The 18585-nt window shown below is 43.1% G+C and overlaps 1 protein-coding gene across 10 annotated transcripts in view; it reads right to left on the bottom strand.

Moving 5' to 3' along the window:
• The window catches only part of setd5 (SET domain containing 5), a 134326-nt gene that overhangs the window by 14495 nt on the left and 101246 nt on the right, over positions 1-18585 (bottom strand). For 8 of the 10 annotated variants that reach the window (XM_061833680.1, XM_061833675.1, XM_061833674.1 and 5 more), the window contains 9 exons: positions 15660-15737; positions 15407-15553; positions 14974-15327; positions 10534-10794; positions 9950-10067; positions 9574-9803; positions 3787-3843; positions 3173-3643; positions 2824-2916 (listed from right to left, as the gene is read on the bottom strand). In XM_061833680.1, the coding sequence (XP_061689664.1) occupies positions 2824-2916; positions 3173-3643; positions 3787-3843; positions 9574-9803; positions 9950-10067; positions 10534-10794; positions 14974-15327; positions 15407-15553; positions 15660-15737 (1809 nt within the window). The remainder of the gene's footprint in view (positions 1-2823; positions 2917-3172; positions 3644-3786; positions 3844-9573; positions 9804-9949; positions 10068-10533; positions 10795-14973; positions 15328-15406; positions 15554-15659; positions 15738-18585) is intronic. The other 2 variants (XM_061833679.1, XM_061833681.1) reach the window with 2 other exon arrangements.

The following is an 18585-nucleotide window of genomic DNA, read 5'->3' as shown; positions in this document are numbered from 1 at the left end:
AGTTCACAAAGTTTGGTTGGGTTGGGGTTGGTTGGTAGACACACTAAGAAAGACAGACACTTTAATTACCTTGTTAGGGAAATTACATTTACTAGCTTTATAAAGTTTTTAAAACGTTTTCACGAAGCGAACACTCTAGGCTATTTTACTACAATATCTGACAATATGAGATGATGCTGCAGGGAAAACAAAAAAAAGTTCTATTCCTGGTAAGTGGTACAGTGTTTAAATTGAAAAGTAGTTATGACTTGTAATGGGATAGTCAGAGTGACATGTTTGCTTCCAATTTAGCTGGGGCCTTCTGGGCTAGCTTGCTATGCTAGCTCCCCCATCGATGAAGTCATCAGCAGTCCAAAAGACGCTGAAGGCTCAGTTTTCTTTGTAAATGTTTTCCAAAATTAATGAATCTTTTAGTGAATTGAATCCAGAGTCAGCTTCCATTCCTTGCTCTGAAAAAAAAAAACACACTTTTGGGAAGGCAACAAGGACATCCAGCCAGTGGCCATGGTGGCTGATATTTATCTATGTAAACTGTAAACTCCTGACAAAGTTGCAAGGTGGGACTTCTAGTGGGAAAGCAGGGGAATGATCAACCAACATATCTCTCCCTGCATTCATTTTTAAAAAATAAATGAACCAGTCATCTTAAAATCCTGTCATTTTTAAATAAAAAATAAAATTGTATTTTTTTCCTGTAACTCCTGTATTTTTTTCAGTAGCTGTATCAAATTACAGCTACATTTTTGTATCCTGAAAACCTCCCGCTTGTACATGTATTCTGTGACACCTGTCCAAGCCTGTTTCCAAGAACCCCCTGCAATGTGTTTGCAGACCCTTGGTTGAGAAACACTGGTAATACTGTTGGGAATACAAGGCAACCGGCTGAAGCAATAAACATCTACTGTAGATACACGGGCAGTAATCCGGCGGAATGATTCAATTCAATATCTGATCAGTTAAAAAACGGGGCTCCGGGAGACTTTAAAGCTCAAGTGTCGTCAAACGGATGATTTCTGGTATTTTATTAATGAAAAACCCACAGCCAATATGGTCCCATGTATTTTTTCATCACAAAACATGATTTTGACCTATACAGCTTTTTGTAACTCCCGCCATGACAATCCTCTCAGGAATTTGTTGTTGAGAAGAAGCAGGTAGTGACGTAAAGGACAGTGGCGCCCCTTCGTGGACTCGTTTGTTTCCATTAGTTTTACCTCCGCGAAGGTAGCTTGTTGTTCCTTCGTGTTAGCCAAAATGCTGGCTCATTGCATTGCTGGATATTGCTTGAACACTCGGGAGAATGGAATTACCCTTCATAAGTTTGAAAGAGACCCTGTTCGTTGTGAAAAATGGATTGCACGGTGCAAAGGACGAGAGCTTCGTGGGTTCCAAATAACAGGTGTGTATACAGCTACTAATAAAAAAATCGTTTGGGGCGGACCATGTAATCAGTCTCTCTCATAACGTAGCAAAAGATCCGCGTATGAAATGTGTTGCTGTTCGCATACAGCTGCTAAAAAAAAAACAATAGTTTGGGGCGGACCACGTATGAAATGTGTCGATGTGCGCGTCGCACAGCCAACAATGTCTCACTCAGCCTGCAACATAGCTTGGCTCCACCCCCTCCTTATATAGCACGGGGGGCTGAAACTCAGCCACACCGGCTGAGGCGCCACGTTCGGCGGTCACATCTTCCGCGAAGGCTGCACGTCGGGCTTTGCGACGGGGGCGGCTTTGAAGAACCCAGCCGAGAATGCGTTACTCAGTCGCGTGCGAGTATGAAGCGCGCCGGCTCGACTGTGAACACAAAGCGGCACCGCTCAGCTCAGTCATAAGCCACACCGGCCGGGTGCGATGAGCCGCAACGGCTCATCTCCGCAGCGGAAGTGGATCGGACGGGATGCGGTTTGGCCGTGATGGCATATCATCTGAATATGGCTCGAAACAATAGTGTAATATTGCCCTGAGGGCTCGAAACAATAGTGTAATATTGCCCTTCACTCGGTTGTGTGGTGCAGTCCTTTTTGAAAAGAGCTTCCGTGTCAGAAGGGGCATTGGAAGAATCCGAATATCTCTGTTGTTCAGCTTCCATAGTAGCAGGCACTGCGCGTTTTCAACGGCGGAAGTGACGATAACGTCAAGGACAGATGATGCGACTTATATGGCGACCACTTGGATGTCGAGGGACACTCAGTTGCGCAACTTTGTGCATGGATGACGCGCTCTCCGCTCACTTTTTTTTTTTTGAAGTGAATACTGTAATATCTATTTTTCATTACAATATCTATTTTAGAATGTTTGTCACCCGCACTTTAACATTCATGTTGACAACAACATGGAAATAAAATCTAGAGAACTCTTTGCCATACTATTAACATTTGACTTCTCAACATATTAAGAGTCCAACTCATACACAAGGTCACATCTCATACCTGGTCATCTTGAAGGATGTTGATATTCTATCAATTGACAATAAGGAGATGACTATTTCTGACCATTTTTTTAAATTTTTTGAATTACAGATTCATCCAAAAGTTCAGACAACCTCACTGTCTATTAAGAAAAGTTACATAAATGAAAGTACTGCCACAAACTAAGTTTATGGAGGCTGGAGCTGTGCCACAAACATTGAATCCTAAGACAATTGATGAACTTTGAGATAATTTCACTTCTGGAGCTCTGAAAATGATTATGTACACAGGCATATCGATATAAGTTTTGAGAAAAGTCACGTGTGTCTGTTTTATGCAGATGGACCAAAAAAATATATACATATATTTACATGCACACTTCTAAAGATGTTGTGGTCGGGAGAATATTCACCATATTTCTTACTGGCTTGTATTCACTTCTTACAGCTATAGCCTGGTAAACTGGCTTCCCTGTCAGCAGACTAATGGTATGCTGGTTGGCCCTCTGTGTTGGAAGAAAAGTGGAAGAAAAACTTGGAAAAAAAAGTATCACAGAGCAGAAAGAGAAATGGAGAGACGAAAGGAGAAGAGAGGTAGGTGAGAGGGAGGAAAGGTAAAAGCTATACTGTCTGAAATTATTACATTTATGCAAAAAACTTTTTTTAGAAGCCGATTGTTCGTTGATTTGACCACCTTACAAAACCCATTTGACTTAAAAATTTAAGAAAAATCCATTTACCAGAAGAATGTTGTGTACTTGCCTTCTTTTTTTGTGGTGGGTTGTTGGTGTGAGGAGATTTGCTACTCTCTGGGTAGCCACCACCATAATGAAGATCACTGTATGGTGACATACACCCAGGCCCTACATCTGCAAATAGCCCTTGGCCAGTCAAAGAATTATATAAAGACTCTCCAGGAGAGAACCCCCCATCTGATTGTGAGAAGCGTCGTTCAGTGGCCACAGTGTTTCCCAAGTTTGCATTGAGGGGTGAGCAGGTGTATATGAGGTTGAACTCTGTCCTGAAGGCCTGTTCCCTAGTTGCGAGGGTTTGGTCTGAAGTTGAACTTGACACTTGCTTAAAGGATTTGATTCCAACAGATGTGTCTTGGCAATCATTGGTTAAAGAGGACCCAGGAATACAAAAGTCATCAGAGGCCACAGCCATAGGGCTCTCTAAAATAGAGGACAGTGAAAGATCCGGGAACTGGGCACGAGGGATGTCGAAGTCTGTCTGAAGACATGGCGGATATTGGAAAGATAAATAGGCAGAAAAAGGAAAAAAAGGATTAAAAACATAAAATAATTTGTAAAATGTTGTGGTGTATAATACATTCAAACTTATTTCAGAAATTAGATTTGGACAATTGGAAATACCTCAGGAGAGATGGACTCTGGCTGGCGAGCAGGTGATGCCTCAGGGGAGGATATATTCTAGAACAAAAAAAAAAAAAAATTTTAAAAGGTTGCAATTGTCAAACGTAAAACCCAAAACCTATACAACCTAACCAAACAGTGCTAAGCATATAAGATTATAATTGCATTAAAAACAAAAGGCAGTGGGATATGCTTCTACAGTGAGGAAAATAACCATTTGAACACCCTGCGATTTTGGAAGTTCTCTCACAGTGAAATGAAGGAGGTGTTATAGCGGGGTCTGAAATTTTCATCTTAGGTGCATATCGATTGTGAGAGACAATATAAAAAATTTATATATGGAAATCCGCAGACCTAACAATAACTAAGAATTCTTCACCCCAAAGACCTCCTAAATGTCAACCTACACTTCACTTCTAAATTAGAAGCACCTATTTGAGATTGTTAACCTCTGTCCACCCCACGAAATCACCTAATTCCACTCGCCGTACTTGGAGAAGGAAGAATGAGGAATACCATCTGAAGAATACCATCCCTATTGTGAAGCATGGATGTGGAAGAATCATGCTTCAGGGGTGTTTTTCTGCACAAGGAACAGGATGACTGCACTGTATTATGGAGTGGATGACCAGCCCATGTTTTGTGTGATTTTGTGGAACAACTTAACCTTAGAGCAGGGGTGGGTAAACTTCTTGGCCCGGGGTCACATTGACTTTTAAAATTTGACAGACAGGCCGGGTCAGCACTAGATACACAACATTTAAAAAAATCAGCAGTTTTTGAACAGTACATATCAAACATACCCACAAAAATGCATTGAAGTACAGTAATCCCTCTCTACTTCATGGATCACCTATCGGGGATTCAGTGCATCGCGTCACCATCCCCCCCCCCCAAATAAAAAAAGACAAAGACAGTTCGTCTCACAGTACGTACTATATCACTTTAAGAGCCCCCCCCCAAAAAAAAAAGCCATATACGCCATTTCGAGCTGATTGTCTGCATCATTGAAGCTCCACCCAAAAACTGCCTCTCCCCCTCCTTTCTTCTTCCAATGTGCCATTTTCTGGTTGTTGACTCTGTGTGCATAACCTCTCTGAAAACGCGTCCAAAGCGCTCGTGATTCATCTTAAAGCTGCTCCCAAAACACCCAAGCTGAAGAAAAAGATGCAAGATTAGGGGATTGCTTGAAAATGAAGCTGCTTTCCTTTTGTGGGCAGTGGATTGCAAACAAAAAAAAAGGCCTGTTGACAATGAAGAAGAGGAGGAGAGGGAGCCGATGAATCGGCAAAAAGTGAAACTTTAGGATATGATCTGATCTGACTGCAGAAGTGACACTTTTGTGGCACCATTAAGGCGTGAATGAATCAGTGCCGTGGCACATAAAGAATGATATGGTAAACATCAACCTGAAGCTGCAATGAAGCATTCAACCCCGAGGACGAGGCAAAAGTTGGTTTGAAAACTTTCAAAAGCGTGTGACAATATGGTACGAGCTGACGAGTTTAAGAATTGTGTTGACAGCGTTATGTCCTTGTACAGGGTGTTGGATTAAATGGCTTAATCGTACTAAAGTTATGTTTAATTTGCTCTCCTGTTTTGCTTTGAATGCTTTTTTTGCATTGCTTAATATGCTTCTATTGACTCGTGTTTAGGGTTAGGGTCAGAAGAGATCTGAAGTGTTCGTCACTCATCTGGGATCTAACGGGGTGCTTTGTTGGGTGTTCATCACATTAAAAGTCTGTTCACAAACAACACCAGCATCCTCTGTGCCATCTTCTGGATGTTTGGAAGTTCAGCTGCACTTAGAAGCACAACACTCATCCAGTTTCAGGGAGTTGAAGTTGTTCCACCACACACATTGGAGATGAACAAGTTCCAACTGCAACTCCTGTGGCAACGTTTCCAGTTTGTGTGAGAAGGGTCATGACACCAGATGAAGTGCCCTGTCAACTTTTCCAAAATAAAAAAACTCTCCACGTATTTTTTTTTACTTGCTAGTTAAGTGTTCATCAATCACTTCAATATGGCGTGTCACTGACCTGCGTGACAAGCTATTTTTTTCAAATTTGTTCTTGCTCTCAGCACATAAAATGCTTGCTGTCTCGAGCATGCATTCTTTAAGAAACTCCCCTTCGGAGAAAGGCTTGCTGGCTTTTGCCCGTTTGAGTGCCAGTAAATAACTTGTCTTCGTCCTTGCTTCTTGGATGGAAAATGCTCAAATTAAAGTGTTTTGCTGAGCCTCCAAGCTGACTACCAACATGTCAGCAGTAGCCGTACGTTCTTGTGTGGAAAGGTTGCTAGCATAATTAGCATGCTTGGGAAAAAAGTGACGGCTGATGTATTCTCAGAATCAGCTTTATTGGCTTTATTTCATTCTTTTAAAACCGCAACAGTTTCTTGGCAAATAAGACATACAGCCTTAGACCGTATTTCAGTAAAAAAGTATTTAGGCCTCCAATCTTTCTTAAGCACCTGGCACTCACTGTCTAACCTAACGATAACTGGAAATGGCTCGCGCGCTCCTAAATGCCAAACACCTAGTGTTGAAATGCCAGTCATTACAAGTGAAAATGGAATGAACGCAATCATTCACATCAAACCTTAATTCTCTACCTATGTTTGCTGGGACGGATTAAAAAGACCAAGGGGCCGTAGTTTGCCCACCTCTGCCTTTGAGAATTAAAGATGGGTTGCGGCTGGATCTTCCAACATGACAATGACTCGAAGCAAACAGCCAGAATAACCAAGGAGTGGCTCCGTAAAAAGATTATCAAGGTTCTGGAGAGGCCTGGCCAGTCTCCATTCCTAAACCCAATAGAAAATCTTTGGAGGGAGCTCAAACACTGCGTTTCTCAGCAACAACCCAGAACGCTGTCTGATCTCGAGAAGATCTGTGTGAGGGAATGCGCCAAAATCCCTGCTGGACTGTGTGCAAACCTGGTGAAAAACTACCGGAAACGTTTGACCTTAGCAATTGCAAACAAAGGGTACGGTACCAAATATTAATTGTTTTCACAAGTGTTCAAAGACTTATTCGCAGCAGTAACATACAAATAAATGATTTAAAAAAAAAAAAAACATACATTGTGATTTCTGAATTATGTCTGCATGCATCTAAAATGAAAATTTCGGACCCCTCTATGATTTCACAGTGGGAGAACTTGCAAAATCCCAGTGTATTCAAATACTCTTTTTCCTCAATGTATATCAATGCTAAATGGTGCAGGGATGTCACACGACTCAGTAGATACTGCACCCCACTTTTAGAGTCGCTGTTGCTGAACTCTAAGCTATTCTACTCGCCTCGAGCTTGTTTCTTTCATCCTTGTCGGTGTCTATTCTGCCTCAAGATCACATGAACACAGCATTGCTAACCCTCGCCGAACAAGTAACAGATTGAGAAAAAAAAAAAACACCAAGACTCACTCGCTCCTCATTATTCTCTGAGACTGTAACAAGGTTAAACTCAGGAACGAACTCCCTAAATACAGGCACCACATAGTCTGTTCGACCAGGGAAAATAATACTTTAGGCCACTGCTATACCACACTAAAAAAAAAGAAAGAAAAAAAAGCATATTGTGCCATTCCCCGGGGTTCCCTAGCCTCCTCTGATCACTGCTTAATCTACTTAATACATACATTGCAATACAGGCATCCAGGCAAGTACTTAAATACGCAAAGCCTTCAGTAAAATCTGTGAAAAAGTGAACCAACGAGGCAAAAATAGAACTTCAAAGCTGTTGACTTGCACAGACTGGACTGTCTTTGAAAATTCAGCAAGCAGCCGAGATAAATACGTGGATGCTATTACATCGTATGTGAGTTAATGGGAGGAGGTGTGTGTACCAACTAAAGAGGTCACATATTGTACTGGCCCTGTACAACTGCACTGGAAACAAGATGACTAAAGAAATTAACATTGCAAAGAGGAATTATGATGGAAAGATGGAAAATATACTTTAGTACTAACAACTCCAAATCAGTCTGGCATGCATTATTTAGAACTGGCGAGCAATATTTAGATGATATGCAGATCACTTCTAACTAACCACAGATTCCCAAACAGTATGTAGCGTACTCAGCCGCAAGTGATCACAACGCCGCGGCCCGGGAGCGATGAGCCGATCATGGTTTCGGCTGGGTGGCACCGAGGTGGCTCATCACGGTCCCGAGCTGGGGTGGCTCATCGCGACGCCAAACTGGGGTGGCTCATCGTAGAGCCTAGCCGGGCCGCTTTACAGCGTTGTCGTCGCTTGTGGCTGAGTGCGCCATTGTCGGCGGCATTGTTTATCGCCACTGCCATCAGCGGTGTTGTTCATCGCCGACAGCGGTGACTATGAACAACGCTGCAGCTATGGAAAACACTGCCGGCAATGGCGCACTCAGCCACGTGCGACAACGCCGTAAAGCGGCCCGGCTCGGCACTGTAATAAGCCACCTTGGCGCCGAAAATGAACCATCCCGGCCTAAGCCGTGACCAGCGGACATGACGCCAAAGCCATGACCGGCGGACGGGGTGCCGAAGCCGTGACCGGCGGACGCGACAGCGACAGACTCCCAGACAGGATGTATGAGCCAGCCTGGCCGAAGCCGTGCTCGTCCATGAGGCCCAACCCGGCATCATTTGCCAGCGTGCCGATGCAGCAGCCTTCGCCGACGAGCCCGACGCGGAAGCTGTCCGACGCACACATCGACACATTTAGCACCCCTGTCATACGTACCTGGATCTTTTGTTACGTTATGAGAGACGGATTACGAGCTGCACCCCAAAGTATTATTTTTTTTAATAGCTGTATAGACACCTATCTGTCATTTGGATCACACAAAGTTCTTGTTTTTCCACCCGTGCAATTCATTTTTTACAAAAGTCTCTTGGAAACTTATGAAGGGTAAATCCATCCTCTCGAGTGTTCGAGCAACATCCAGCAACGAGCCGGCATTTTGGCTAACACGAAGGAACAACGAGATATCTTCTTCCCGCAGGTAAAACTAATAGAAACAAACGAGTCCGCTTGAGCACACCTGCCTCTGTCACATCCGGCTTCTTGTCGAAAACAAATCTCTTGAGAGGATTTTCATGGCAAGAATGACAAAAAGCCATACAGAATTATGTTTTGGGGTGAAAAAACGGATGGGTCCATACGGACTGCCGTTTTTTCATTAATAACACACTAAAAATCATCCATTTCATGACACTTGACCATTAAAAACCTGTGGCTCTAACTGATCCACAGAAACATTTCCATACATGAAACTGGACCCTGGTGCAAAAAAGGTTGAGGAACCCTGATTTAGGGAATGGATGTTCTCAGGCTTGAAGAGGGGTATGGACACAAAGATGTCCAATAGGATTGGTTCTTGGACAAATGTCAGTCTGCTGCTTCGTGAGCACTGTCGAGGTGCCCTGTAGTAAAGCATACTCTCAAACTACTTAGGGACATGACACCGTTCCACGGCTTCTGTAGTCAAACATCCCTCACGATGCTTGTAAGGCCATGTATTTGAACATGCATATGTTTGGATTATAAATGAAATATATGTCCATGAGGGGTAGGGGGGGTAAATCAAATTTCCCCTCCCAGGACAACAATCAGTAGTTTTGAACTGTGGATGTTATGCACTTGTAAGAGTTTAGAGTGGTGTTACAAAAGGAAAGAGTTGTTGTATTCTGTCTGTTCTAAATTCTGTATCAACAGGTTTGTCTTTCATTTTTTTTATTTAGAAACGTGCGTTTGTGTGTGTGTGCGTGATGTGTGGGTGTATGTTTTGTCTGTCCACTTACTTCAAATTGCAGTGGTGTGTTGCAGCGGCTGACCGGCCGTGTGGGCATTGGTGAGTATGCAAGGCCATTTGATAACAAGGAGTTACGGGGATTGTGAAGCACTGGAAGTACAGGGTTCCCAGGAATGGGTGGCGTGATGGGTGACAGTGGGCGAAGCAGATCGTCAGAGGATGTTGGCATGGTCTCTGTCATATACTTGGCATGGCGCTTCTTGAAAGGTGTATTCAATTCTATCATTGAAAAAAACAGGATAGGTAAAATATTGAGTAGATAAGTGAATCTCAAAAACGCAATTTGAAAACTGCACAGAACTATTATGTAGTTGTAGTAGTAGTAGTATGTGAATAATTAAAAACTGAGGAACATGAACATATACCATTGGACAAGGGATTGGGAGTAGATCTGTTGCTGGTGCTTTGCTGGGAGGAGGTGGATTCTGTGCCATCCGTCACAATATTTGAACAGCTCTCAACCTCCATCTGCTTTATCCATCTCTGCAATAATATACAATATTCATATATTCATCTTCCATTCTGCTTATCCTCACTGTAGTTTCGGGTGTTCTGGAGCTATCCTAGCTATTCCCAGGGTAGAGGTGGGGTACACCCTGAACTGGTTGCCACATATAAACTAAAAAACATTTGCACTCACATTCCAACCACAGGGCAATTTAGAGTTTTAAACCGTTAGCCTACTCTGCATGTTTTTGGGATGTGAGGGGAAACCGGAATACCCAGAGAAAGGCCATGAATACATGAAAACATGCAAACTCCACACAGGTGGGGCCGGGATTTGAACCTTGGTCATGCAATGAATCACAAATGATAATGATAATAATAAAGGGAAATGTATATGCAGTATAAACAGAAAAACAAATGTAATGTGTAATGTAAATGTAATTGAGACTTTTCCAAGCTGGGTAAACATTTAACACCCCTCAGCAAGTCTAAAATAAGTCACCTTTTTAAAGCAGCCATAACTCCCATCCATCTGGAGTGGACGGGGCCGGCGTCTCTCTGGATTAAAAGGTGATCCGAAGCGAACATAGTGTCTGGGTGTGGTGCAGATAACAGATGAGTGTGAGATGCCTGGCAACATGTTGAGGGTGGTGGCCAGCACTGTTGGATCAGTGGTTATCCGCAATGGCCGCTCAATAGGCAGCTCTTGTTGGAGCTTCTCCGCTCCAGGAATCTTTTCATTCAACCACTCGGTCACCAAGTACTGAAACCAGAGACGCATAATAATGAGAACTGGTATAAGTATAAATGTGTTTACCACATATTGATTACCAATAAGCATAAATGCAGACGGCACATAGAATACACGTACATTTAAAAAAAGGTTCAAATAGTGCAACCACTAAAATTGAGTGACTGATGCAAGTTGCCATGGTGAAATTCTTTAAAGTATGCCAAACACTATTTGCATACTACTTGGCAGAGTACTGTACTTGTACGTGCAACTTCCTATAACATCTTGGGTCAAAAATTTCTCCAAGTCTTTCTCTAAGTAAGGGTTCTATATGTCCAACGAGGACTGGTTGAAATTGTCTTATCTTTCATATGGCATTTATGAATCAGAAATCAATCATACTGTACTAGATATCACTACATATTGAACAAATGATTCAAAACCTGGCTGCTGCCACACTAGTGTCCCATTAAACCACATCTAGGAGATCATGCAAAATTATTCGATTCATGTAGATTGTTGCCTCCTTGAGCAATCACCTTACCGTGGTGGAGGGGCTTGTGTCCCCCAATGATCCTTATAACTAAATTGTTGGGAGGGTCACCCAAGGGCAAACAAGTGGTTGGTGAGGGACCACAAAGCAAAACTCCAAAAACCCCTAGGATGTACCACAACTTTGTTCTTCAAGGGGGTGCTTTGAAATTGGGACTTTTGTGCTTGTCATGGACAGCCCATAAGAAACACCAGATAAAAACAAAATTATTCTTTATTTATCCATTTATTTAGGACTTCATTTGAACACGTGACACTTTCTTTTAATTTATTTGCTCAAAATTTTCAAGTTCACAGCCCTACTTTTTATTTAGTAAATGAGTAAACAGAGTAGTGCTCCTGTTTAATTTTCCAGGCAGAATTTGGGGACAACTCTTAAAGAAAACATGAATCACCAAGTGAAACATTTTATTTGATTTTAATGGGATTCAAATTAAACTCTTGACCATTTCAGAAAAACATCATAAAACAAAACACAACCAATGCAACCCTATGGGGGCACAAACCAGTACAATCTGTAGGCTGGTCCCAAGCTCGGATAAATGCAGAGGGTTGCGTCAGGAAGGGCATTTGGCATAAAACTGTGCCAAACAAATATGAGCGTTCATCCAAAGAAGACCATACCGAATCGCTCGTGGCCTGGGTTAACAACGCTTCCCCCGGCAACGTTAACCTGCAGGGCGTCGGTGGAAATTCAGCTACTGTGGGCCGAAGACAAAGAAAAGGAGGAAAGCAGATTCATTGGCAGAAGAAGAGGAATGCACAGAGCCTACAACTGAGTGTAGGGACTTTGAATGTTGGGATTACGACAGGAAAAGCTTGGGAGTTGGTTGACATGATGATGAGGAGAAAGGTTGATATTGTGCATCCAAGAGAGCAGGTGGAAAGGTGGAAACGCTAGAAGTTTAGGCGTAGAGTTGAAATAATATTAACATGGAGTAGATGGGAAGAGAAATGGAAAAGGGGTTATTTTAATGGACGACCTGGCGAAGAATGTGTGGGGGGGGTGAAAAGAGTATCAGATCAAGTGGTGAGGCTGAAATTTGAAATCGAGGGTTATGTACAATGTGATTAGCGGTTATGTCCTACAGGTAGGATGTGACGGAGAGGTAAAAGAGAAATTCCAGATTGATGCAGATTGCAATGGACATGGTGAAGGAAGGAAACAGGGGTGAGGAAGAAGTGATGGGTAAGTACAGCATCCAGGAAATGAACTCAGAGGGACAGATGGTGGTGGATTTTGCAAAAGATGGAAATGGCAGGAATTAACACTTTTTTTTCAAGAAAAGGCAGGAACATAGTGACCTACACGAGCGGTGGTAGAAGAGCGCATGTGGATTATATTTTGTGCAGATGATGTAATCTGAAGGAGATTACTGACTGTAAAGTAGTGGTAGGGGAGAGTGGAGCTCGACAACATAGGATGGTTATGTGGAGGATGACTCTGTTGATGGGTAGGAAGATAAGGAAGACAAAGGTAGAGCAGAGAACCATGTGGTGGAAGCTGAGAAGGGAAGAATGTTGTGCGGCCTTTCGTAAAGAGGTGAGACAGGCTCTTGATGGACAGGAGAAGCTTCTGGAAGACTGGACTACCACGGCCAAGGTGATCAGAGAGACAGGCAGGAGAGTACTTGGGGTGTCTTCTGGTTGGAAAGGGGAGAAGGAGACTTGGTGGGGGAACCCCACATTACAGGAAGTCATACATGGAAAGAGGTTAGCAAAGAAGAAGTGGGACACAGAGGACAGAGGAGAGGTGAAACGAATACATGCGAATAAGGGCAAAGGTAGAAGTGGCGAAGGCTAAACTAGAGGTGTATGACGACATGTACACCAGGTTGGACACGAAAGAAGGAGAAAAGGATCTCTACAGGTTGGCCTGACAGAGGGATAAAGATGGGAAGGATGTGCAGCAGGTAAGGATGATGAAAGATAGAGTGAAATTATGTTCACTGGTGCCAGTAGTGTGCTAAATATACTAAAAATAGTTTTTAACCAACTTATTCAAAAGAATACTACGGGCAAGAAGTTACTGGAAGAATAGAGGAAAAGTGTGCTAGTTCCCATTTTTAAGACCAAGCAGCAGAGCTGTGGGAATTATAGAAGAATAAAGTTGATGAGCCACACAAATAAATTATGGGAAAGAGTGGTGGAGGCTCGACTCAGGACAGAAATAAGTTTCATGCCGAGAAAGGTATCTGGTGTGCTATCTAACAGAAGAGTCTCTGCAAGGATGAAGGGCAAAGTTTATAAAACAGTGGTAAGGCCGGCCATGATGTACGGATTGGAGACGGTGGCACTGAAGAAACAACTGGAAGCAGACCTGGAGGTTGCAGAAATGAAGATGTTAAGGTTCTTGCTCAGAGTGAGCAGGATGGATAGGATTAGAAACAATCTAATTAGAGGGAGAGGCAAAGTTGGATGTTTTGGAGACAAGGTTCGAGAGAGCAGACTTCGATGGTTTGGACGTATCCACAGGCGAGAGAGTGAGTATATTGGTAGAAGGGTGCTGAGGATGGAGCTGCCAGGCTAAAGAGCGAAAGGGAGACCAAAGAGAAGGTTCATGGATGTTGTGAGTGAAGATATGAGGGCAGTTGGAGTTAGAGAGGAAGATGCAGGAGATAGGCTAAGATGGAAAATAATGACACACTGTGGTGACTCCTAACGGGACAAGCCAAAAGGAAAAGAAAAAGAAAATGGGATGTGCCATATTTTCTGCACTATAAGGTGCACCTAAAAGCCTTTATATTTCTCAAAAGCAGACGGTGCACTTTATAATCAAGTATGCCTTATATATGGATCAATATTGAGCCTTTGGTGCAGCTCCATCTAATGGATGCATAATGTAACCCCTGCCTCGCTGTAGGGTCTATTCTATGTGCTTTATGATGCAGTGCACCTTATAATGCGGTGCGCATTATATGAAAATTTTTTCGAAAAGGACATTCATTGAAGGTGCGTTATAAAGCGGTGCGCCTTATAGTGCGTAAAATACGGTAAATTGATCCAGCACTTATTCGCTCCCCCGCATTACGTGGTTGCTTGAAGCTGTTATGTAACCCCGGCCACAAATATGTTGAGAGCTCATGTTTTCTGTGGCTTCCAACAGTACTGTGACTTCATGAATTTTGTCAACTACAAATACTCTTTGTGTCCCAGGGATGGACTCGAGCCTCAAGTTCATAAAGGTTCAGGTGGTTCTGGGCTAGGTTGACACATCTTTGCAACATTGCGTGACCATTGGGGACACTGTCTCTGGATTGACAGATTGGGTTGGTTTGTGTTTAAGAACAAGAACCGGGGGATCAGTTCCAACTACAAGGGTCTGACACTCTTCAGCCAACATGGTAAGGACTATTTTAGTGTTTTAGAAGAAGTTGAATCCCAACTAGAAAACCCATAATATCCTCAGAGGGATACAACGGTTAAGTTTTTCATGTTTGAAAAATTTGAGTTGATAGATTTATGGCGGAAACTATACCTTACAATCAAATTTTTCCCCTTGAGCTAATGCAGCTAACTGACAAAATGGTTATAATGCAAAAATCATTAAAGACTCATTTTGAAATGCCGTCTACCTGAACACATTAAATTTTGGCAAAGTATGAACTGTTGTTGCTTCACAAGGAATTACAATAACAGAGTCTAATGTCCTCTTACCTTCTTGGTCTTGGGGAAACGCAGATTGCCTCTGTTTATGCAGCTAAGACTCTGAGCATTGCCATCTAAGAGATGACCAGTGGCCAGCCCACTCTCCCCATGGCACAGCTCAGAACCATACGGGTCATGAGAACCCTCCTCGATAAGAACACCAATTTGTTCAGATGATGGAGCAGCTGCAGCAGCCTGCTGGGCAAGTGCTTGACGCTGCCGCCTGGCACGCTGAGATGAGCTGGAGCGGTACCGAGACATTCGGCTCTTGGGACGAGGTTTAGAAGATCGTATAGGTTTAGGAGGGCCAAATGGGACAGGCAGATGTGGTAATGAGGCCTTTTCTTCGATAGATGGTGCTTCCTATAGAATACAAAAACAGAATAAGATATGAGGTCGAAAAAAAGAGAAACTTGAACATATTTTTTATTCCACCACTGACCGTAACATAGACAGTACGTCGTGTGCTAACCCCTACCCCTATGTTATGGAATATGGGGGTGGTTCTTGTACCCTCTTCTGTTTCTACAGTATCCTCTTTTATATCACCTCCTGTGTTTATCTGTCTCTTTTCTATACTGTTTAATATCTGAAATCATAGACAAAATTGAACAAAATTAATGGAATATTTTTCCAGGGGGGGAAAAATAATAATCAAAATGAATAACTTTTGAACAGAAAAATTAATATCCTACTTTATTGGAGATAAGAATTCCATTTTCATCCACCTCTCCTTCCTCGGCCTCTTCGAGGGTTATCTCATCCAGCGGTCCCTAATATGAAAGACATACAGCAGATACAGAATTAATCTTAATAGGACACAGAGGCAAGATTATTTTGGAATAACGGTTAAAACAAAGCAGGTCCATAAATATTGGGACATTATCACAATTCTCATCTTTTTGGGTTTAAACACCACCATAATTTGTTTGAAATTAAAAAACAAGGTGTTTACATTACAGATTTGCAGCTTTAATTCGAGGGTACATTTTTCTGCCAAATCAGTGGAATAGTGTACAATTTATAAGTTTGTATGTGTGTCGATAGCTATTCATTTTCAAGGCATTTTATCATCACAAGGGTGGCAAGAGTGCTGGAGCGTGTTCCAGCTATTAACGGGCAGGAGGCAGGGTACTTCCTGAACAAGTTGCTAATCAATCGCAGGGCACATGGAGATAGACAACTGTCACAATCACAGTCAAACCTGGGGACAATTTACAGTCTTTGGTCCGCATTGCCAGCAATAAGTCGGACTCTTTTCCAGTGAGAGTTGAACTCCGCCAAGGCTGCCCTTTGTCACCGATTTTGTTCATAACTTTTACGGACAGAATCTCTAGGTGCAGCCGAGGCATAGAGTGTGTTCGGTTTGTGGCCCCAGCATCGCATTTCTGCTTTTTACAGATGATGCGGTTCTGTTGGCTTCATCAAGCCCTGATCTCCAACTCTCATTTGAGCAGTTCACAGCCGAGTGTGAAGCGACTGGGATGAAAATCAGCACCTCCAAATCTGAGACCATGGAACTCAGTCGGAAAAGGATGGCGTGCCCTCTCCAGGTCGGGGATGAGATCCTGCCCCAAGTGTAGGATTGGTGCATTGTCTGCAGTGATGCGGACTTTGTATAGATCCGTTGTGGTAAAGAGTGAGCTAAGTCGAGAGGCGAAGCTCTCAATTTACCAGTCAATCTATGTTCATACCCTCACCTATGGACACGAGCAGCGGGTCGTGACTGAAAGAACAAGATTCCGGATACAAGCGGCTGAAATGAGTTTCCCCCTTTGAGATAGGGTGAGAAGCTCAGTCATCTGGGAGGGGCTCAGTGTCGAGCCGTTGCTCGTCCGCATTGAGAGGAGCCAGATGAGGTGGCTGTGGCATCTGATTCAGATGCCTCTTGGACTCCTCCCTGGTGAGGTGTTCCGGGCATGTCCCACCGAAAAGAGACCCCGAGGACGACCTAGGACACGCTGGAAAAATTGTCTCGCAGCTGGCCTGGGAACGCCTTGGGATCCCTTCGGAAGAGCTGGAAGAAGTGGCTGGGGTAAGGGAATTCTGGGTATCCCTGCTAAAGCTACTTCCCCCACGACCCGACCCGGAAAAACGATAGAAAATGGATGGATGGATGGATGTGGACTGTGATGCAATGGCCAAGACAATCACCTGACTTGAATGTGATTCAGTATGCAATTTCACTCATTGAAGACAAAACTGAAGGGAAAATGCCCCAAGGTAAAAAAAGGCACCAAACTGATAGGTGCAGTTAATGTTCGGGGGAGCATCACAACAGATAAAATGTAACCTTGTTCACACATTCCACACATCAGGCTGTAATTGACCGCAAATGATTTGCAATGAAGGTAAAGAGTGAAGATTTTATTAATTAAATCCATCCTTCCGAGTGTTCAAGCAATGTCCAGCAATGCAACGAGCCGGCATTTTGGCTAACACGAAGAAACAACGAGCTACCTTCCCGGAGGTAAAACTAATAGAAAAAAACAAGTCTACTTGAGGGCGGTCCTGTCCTGTACGTCACTTCTTGCTTCTTCTCAAAAACTAATCCCTCGAGAGGATTTTCATGGTGGGAGTTACAAAAAGCTCTATATGTCAAAATCATGTTTTGTGGTGAAAAAAACGCATGGGTCCATGTCGGCTGCCGTTTTTTCATTAATAACATACTAAAAATCGTGCATTTCATGACAGTGGGCCTTTAAATTTTTCTGTCACATCTATGACTCACCTCACCACTGTTCTGCTGCCCTCATACATGTCCTGTGCTATTCTAACATATTTCTCTGCCACGCCAGACTTCCGCTACAGTACCATAGCTCGCCTCTTAACACTCTGTCATAGGCTTTCTCTAGATCCACAGACACAACGTAGCTCTTTATGACCTTTCTGTACTTTTCTACTCGCATGTTCAAGGCAAATAATGCATCTATGGTAATATTTTAGTCTTCAGTGCCTTTAAAACATCCCCCTTACTAATCATTGCCGCTTCCTGGTCCATCACACTTGCCTCTTTTACTCTTCACAAAGTATTCTTTCCATCTATTTTGCACAATAGTGGCACCAACAAACACCTTTTCCACCTCTACCCTTAATTACCTTTACTTGCTGCTGCACATCCTTCCCATCTCTATCCCTCTGTCTGGCCAACCTATAGATATTCTTTTCTCCTTCTTTCATGTCCAACCTGGTGTACGTGTCATTATATGTATCCTGTTTAGCCTTCACCATCTCTACTTTTTCCTTAAGTCGCATCTTAATGTATTTCTTTCGCCTGTTCCGAGTACTCTCCTGCCTGTCTCTCTGATCACTTTGGCTGTACTACTCCATTCTTTGTCTTCTTAAGCTTCCTCCCCAGAACCAGAATTATCCTACACACCACCATTGTATGCTGGAGACCGACACTTTCCCCATCACGCACCTCTTTCAGATGACATCGTCTGCAACCTGCCCCTAGACTTCTAGCCTGACTACCTTTCCACTTGCTCTTTTGGATGCACACTATATCAACCTTTCTCCTAATCATCATGTCAACCAACTCCTGAGCTTTTCCTGTCATATTCGAAACATTCAAAGTCCCAACACTCAGTTGTTGGGGCTCTGTGCCTTCCTCTTCTTCTG

Source organism: Syngnathoides biaculeatus, chromosome 10 (assembly GCF_019802595.1).
Source record: "Syngnathoides biaculeatus isolate LvHL_M chromosome 10, ASM1980259v1, whole genome shotgun sequence".
NCBI classification, from domain to species: Eukaryota; Metazoa; Chordata; class Actinopteri; order Syngnathiformes; family Syngnathidae; genus Syngnathoides; species Syngnathoides biaculeatus.
Note: the sequence above shows the minus strand (reverse complement) of the source record. Positions and strands in the feature narration are given on the sequence as shown.